Source organism: Physeter macrocephalus, chromosome 19, assembly GCF_002837175.3.
Source record: "Physeter macrocephalus isolate SW-GA chromosome 19, ASM283717v5, whole genome shotgun sequence".
Taxonomy (NCBI): Eukaryota; Metazoa; Chordata; class Mammalia; order Artiodactyla; family Physeteridae; genus Physeter; species Physeter macrocephalus.
Window position 1 is genome coordinate 10816724 of NC_041232.1, and position 5792 is coordinate 10822515.

Consider the following 5792-nt stretch of genomic DNA (forward strand, 5'->3'; position numbering starts at 1 on the left):
AGCCGCTCCGCGGCATGTGGGATCTTCCCGGATCGGGGCACGAACCCGTGTCCCCTGCATCGGCAGGCGGATTCTCAACCACTGCGCCACCAGGGAAGCCCTTTACAGCTTTATTGACATATAATTGATGTAAAATAAACTGCACAAATATTTTAAAAATATGGAATGCTTCACGAATTTGTGTGTCATCCTTAAGCAGAGGCTATGCTAATCTTCTCTGTATCATTACAATTTTTAGTACATGTGCTACCAAAGTGAGCACTTCACAACTGATTTTGCAAATCAATCCTATTGACCAAATTGTCCTTTGATTTTCAGATGTTACCCTTCAATCTGTTTTTTTGTTATTATTGTTGTTGATGTTATTACATTTTATTAATCAGATAATGTCAACATGGTAAAGAACAGCATTTCTAACTAATGAGTAAAAGCAAATCCCCAGGGAAAAAATATAGAAACTTCAGAATTCTCCAGTTTTGCTTGTACTAGTTCAAACAGTCACATTACATGAGGTTAAATAAACTTACCTCAGAGTAGCCATAACAAACTGTATCCACTGTATTGCAGAAAATAACTAAATAAAAAGAGAAAGTAAGAATAAAATTAAGCCTTTTAAATTTAATATTCAACCTTTCTCTAATTTCACTGTTTGTTAACTATCTGTGCAGAGCACAAACTCTTCAGTGCCTAATCAAAACATACTACAAGTCTGAGAATGAGTAAAAAGGGTGAATAGGCCCCTGGAAAGCCAGGGTGGCTCCTTTCTTCCTCCCTTATTGCTACATTGCTGGGAAACAGTAAGATAAAAAGAATAGACAGGTGGATAGAAAATGACTGAAGGAAAAAAAGAGAGTTGGATGAGAAAATTAATAACGGGAAGAATAAAATGGAAAAGAGGTAGAAAAAGTTAAATTTTAAGAGAGAACAGACAGATATGTGGAAAGAATGGGTAACAGAAAAGGCAAACAAATACTAAATAAAGTTGACTGACAGAGAGCTAGACCGACAGAAAAAACAGAATAGTAAGCAACAGGGGAAAAGGAAGAAGAAAAGTTAGTATGGAGAGAGATGCTGTGAGTGAAAAATACAGAACAGGGAGGAAGGAAGGGGGATCGAAAAACAAAGAGAGGGGCTGCTTCTAGTCTCACCAAGTTCCAATTGTCCTCCAAAATGCCAGCCTCCAGTAGGAAGGCCATACGGACTTCAGCCTCAGCTAAATTCAAGCAGCCTGATCCTTCCTGGTCAGGTTCTGAATCCCAAGCAGTAAACAGGTAGCTCCACCCTTAGCCCAGCTGGGCTCCTCCCTACCCAATCCTGCCCTGTATCTTGAGGGCAAGGAGGGAAAGTAGCGACAAGTGGAGGAGAAAGCCAAGCAGAAAGAATAAAAATAGAAAGAGCAGGTGACAAGGAAACAAAGTTCTAAAAAGCATTAGGAATTGTAAAAAGGGGCAAGATGTAGGACTAATAAAAAGTACAGAGAATGAGTCACCATGAAAAGGTAAATAGAGCTGCAAGAGAGAAATAGAATAGAAAAAAGGGAGAGAAAAATAGGGAAAAAGGGAGGTCTGTTTGAAACCTGTCCCTGTTTAGGGACAGAAGCCTGTGTTGGGGAAGACAGACTATATATTTACTCAATCAGTAACTTTTTAGTAATATCTGGAAAAGGTGTGAAGAGAAAGGGTTATTAATGTCTCATAATACTAATGTTTTCTTAAATATTCTGTACCAAAATTCCCACCATAAATATAATAAATGTAATATATATTTGTAATATTATATTTGTAGTAATATTACATTTATAAATGTAAATATAATATTACTAAATTACACAATTCATTGAATATGCTTATGTTTATATACCAACTTTGTGTAAAACGCTGTGTTATGGAAAATATAAAGACAAAAAAGATCAGACCCAGACTTCCAGGAGCTTATAATATAGTAGGAAAAATAGCTTGAATACCAAATCTCAATCTGTACACAAAAATAATATACACTGATTGGCATTTGAACATTATTTGGAAGAACTGGTAAAATTTGGACAAAAATTGGGGGAAGGAGAAAGCAGAAGGAAGAACATTTCATTTACATAACCATTTATCTTTCATCTAACCATACTCTCATACATTTTACAAATGTTTATTGATAACATAAGTTAGATCATTTGCATGGCTTGAGTAATTTAAATATATTATTCATTTATTCATATGAAATTAAGAATATCATGTGCAGTGGAATACAGGACATTGTTAAGTAGAGGTAGGCTCTAATCACTTTGCTTACATTATTAGATAAACAAATTAAAATACCAGTATTATTTCTGGATCAGAAATCCCTACCATAAAATCTTAGGGTGTCTTTTGAGGCCTCTAATCATACGTCTATCTAATAAGGGTGAGGGGACTAATGACAGTCTCACCAAGTGATAAGAGAATGCTTTTGGACAAAGGACTCTTGTCTCAGTCAAGAACAAATCTCAGATTGTTCAGAGAACAGCCATGGCAAATCAGTCTGCTGCTCTTGACAAGAGAACTTTTCTCTTTTGGCATCTATTCTGAAATGTCTTATGCCACCAACCAACATGTGGGGATTTACTTTTCTATTTTTCTCTCTAAATTAAGCCCCTCCCTTCTGTATATTTAGCACTGTTCCCCTTTAAAATGTCTTTGGAATTATAATTCTCCCATTTCCTTTTTTACAAGGGCTAACCCAAGCCCAAATGATGAACTGGGTGATATTTATTTTCAGTTTTGTCTTTTCTTTTTACTTAGCTCCTTAGCAAGCTCAAACACATCTCAGTTCTCAATGTAATGGGCCACTACTATATATTACATATCAATTTCAGTTAACAGATATTCATTAAACTTCTACCATGAGAGAGTTACTGCAGTGGATACAAAGTCAAGAAAAACACCTATGTAGTAAAGTATTTTAATTTAAGCAAAAATAGTACTTAAAGAAAATTTCTAGTAATAATAGTTACCAATTATCTAGTGCTTTCTCTGTAAGCATTTTAATCCTCAACACAACCTTTGAGGTAAGAAGTATTATTCTTATTTTACAGATGAAGAAACTGAGGCTTAAAGAAGTTGTGTCATTTTCCCTCTGGTTACAGAATTATCAAGTGGTAACACCAACATTCAAACTCAGTCAGTCTGATCATAGTTCTCACTCTTAACACATACAGTACTCTTAACAGGAAACTGGTTAATGGGAAAACAGGGAAAGGTAATTTAAAAAATTAATGGGACATCAAAAGAATTCTTTTATTAGGCAATTGCTTCTTAGATATGACAACAAAAGCACAAGCAACAGAAGAAAAAAATAGATAAATTGGTCTTCTTCAAAATTAGAAACTTCAGTGCTTCAAAGGATACCATCAAGAAAGTAAAAAAGACAACCCACAGAATAGGAGAAAGTATTTGTAAACCATATATCTAATAAGGGACTTTTGTGTAGAATATATAGAGAATTCCTACAACTCAATAACACAATCCAATTTAAAAATGGGCAATGGTTTGTTTTTTTGGCTGCACCTCACAGCTTGTGGGATCTTAGCTCCCCGACTAGGGATTGAACCCGGGCCCTGGCAGTGAAAGCACCAAGCCCTAACCACTGGACCACAAGGGAATTCCCGGGCAAAAGGTTTTAAATTAGAGATTTCTCCCCAAAATAATACGAATAACTAATACACATGAAAAGATGATCAACATCATAAGCCACCAGGGAAATACAAATTAAAATCACGAGATGACATTTCACACCTACTAGGATGGCTATAATAAAAAGACAATAGCAAGTGAATGTTGAGAAATAGGAAACCTCATACACTGCTGTAGAAATATAACATATTGCAGCCACTTTGCCAGTTCCACAAAAGGTTAAACATATCCTATATGACAGCTCCTAGGTATAAACCCAGTTCTATTTCTAGGTATATACCCGAGATTAAAACATATGTCCACACAAAAACTTCTACACAAACGTTCATAACAGTGTTATGCATAACAGACAAAGAGTAGAAACAACACAAATGTCCATCAACTGGTGAAGAGATAAATAAAATATGCCATATCAGTACAGTGGAATATTATTTAGCAATTGAAAGAAGTACTGATACATGCTACAACATGGATGAACCTTGAAAACATTAGACTAGATGAAAAAGCTAGTCACAAAAGACAATGTACTGTATGACTTCATTCATACAAAATGTCCAAAACAGGTTATTTCCCTGGTGGCCCAGGGGTTAAGAATCCGCCTTCCAACGCAGGGGACGCGGGTTCGATCCCTGGTCAGGGAACTAAGATCCCACATGCCACGGGGCAACTAAGCCCATGCACCACAACTACTGAGCTTGTGCGCCTCAACTAGAGAGCCCGCGTGCCGCAAACTACAGAGCCCACGTGCTCTGGATCCAGCACCATAACTAGAGAAGAGAAAACCCATACACCACAACTCGAGAGAAGCCGGCACATCGCAACAAACAGGTCACATGCCGCAATGAGTGCCACGACGAAAGATCCCACATGCTGCAAGGAAGGTCCCGTGTACCGCAACAAAGATCCAATGCAGCCAAATAAATAAATTAGTTAACTTTTTTAAAATGTCCAAAACAGGCAAATTTACAGTGACATAAAGTAGATTAGTGTTGCCTAGAGCTAGAAAGGTAGTTTGGGAGGGAATGGGGGAGTGACTGCTAATGGGCACAGGCTTTCTTTTTAGGATGATAAAAATATTCTAAAATTAGATAATGGTGCTGGTTGTACAACTCTATGAATATGCCGGAAACCACTGAATTGTACACTTTAAAAGGATGAATTGTATGGTATGTAAATTATATCTTAATAAAGCTGTTATCCAAAAAAAATGAAGTTTGGGACAAAAGCAAGGAAGGATATATCCCATTGCTGAAACTCATGGTATAATGATTAATGGATAACATGTTGCTGTCTCTCCTAATGAAAAGAATAATATTTAGAATAAAAAGTGTAAAACATTTTAAGAGGGAACTGAAGATAAAGATTGTAAGAGAGCACCTGACTGCTCTAAATGAATACAGCACTCCTGGCCTGAACAAATTACACTCCAGGGCTTTGGTAAAACTTTCAGGTTAACCCAATAAACTCATTGAATGAAATCTGAGAGTTCACGTAAAACTGGAAAAATTGCTAGAAATTGTAGAAATTGCTAGAAGTTGTAGAAATTGTAGAAAGCTGTTGATAACTAAAAATTTTTTATAAGGAGAAAGGATAGTAGAATCTGCAAAGATCTTAGTATTTATCTCAGACAAGATTCTAGAAATGAACTATCCAAAAGATGTGTTTTTATCTATCTATCTATTTATTTATTTACCTTTGGCTGCATTGGGTCTTTGTTGTTGGGTCTTACTTGCTGTACACGGGCTTTCTCTAGTTGTGGCAAGTGGGGGCTACTCTTCGATGCAGTGTGCAGGTTTCTCATTGCGGTGGCTTCTCTTGTTGCAGAGCTTGGGCTCTAGGCATGTGGGCTTCAGAAGTTGTGGCACGTGGGCTCCGTAGCTGTGGCTCACGGGCTCTAGAGCACAGGCTCAACAGTTGTGGTGCATGGGCTTAGTTGCTCCACAGCATTTTGGATCTTCCTGGACCAGGGCTCAAACCCGTGTCCCCTGCATTGGCAGGCAGATTCTCAACCACTGTGCCACCAGGGAAGTCCCAAGATGTTTTTTTCGTTTGTTTGTTTTTTTGCGGTACGCGGGCCTCTCACTATTGTGGCCTCTCCCGTTGCAGAGCACAGGCTCTGGACGCGCAGGC

The 5792-nt window shown here is 37.5% G+C and overlaps 1 protein-coding gene and 1 non-coding gene across 4 annotated transcripts in view; both read right to left on the bottom strand.

Annotated features, from left to right (window-relative positions):
* The window catches only part of TMEM116 (transmembrane protein 116), a 165172-nt gene that overhangs the window by 147875 nt on the left and 11505 nt on the right, over window positions 1-5792 (bottom strand). For 2 of the 3 annotated variants that reach the window (XM_055080419.1, XM_024120573.2), the window contains one exon: window positions 528-574. In XM_055080419.1, coding sequence (XP_054936394.1) covers window positions 528-574 — 47 coding nt within the window. Of the gene's footprint in view, window positions 1-527; window positions 575-1148; window positions 1217-5792 lie in introns of those variants that run through there. The other variant, XM_055080420.1, reaches the window with a different exon arrangement.
* On the bottom strand, window positions 155-262 carry LOC112064127 (U6 spliceosomal RNA). The gene has a single exon (XR_002891380.1). It is a non-coding gene; the product is annotated as a U6 spliceosomal RNA (small nuclear RNA).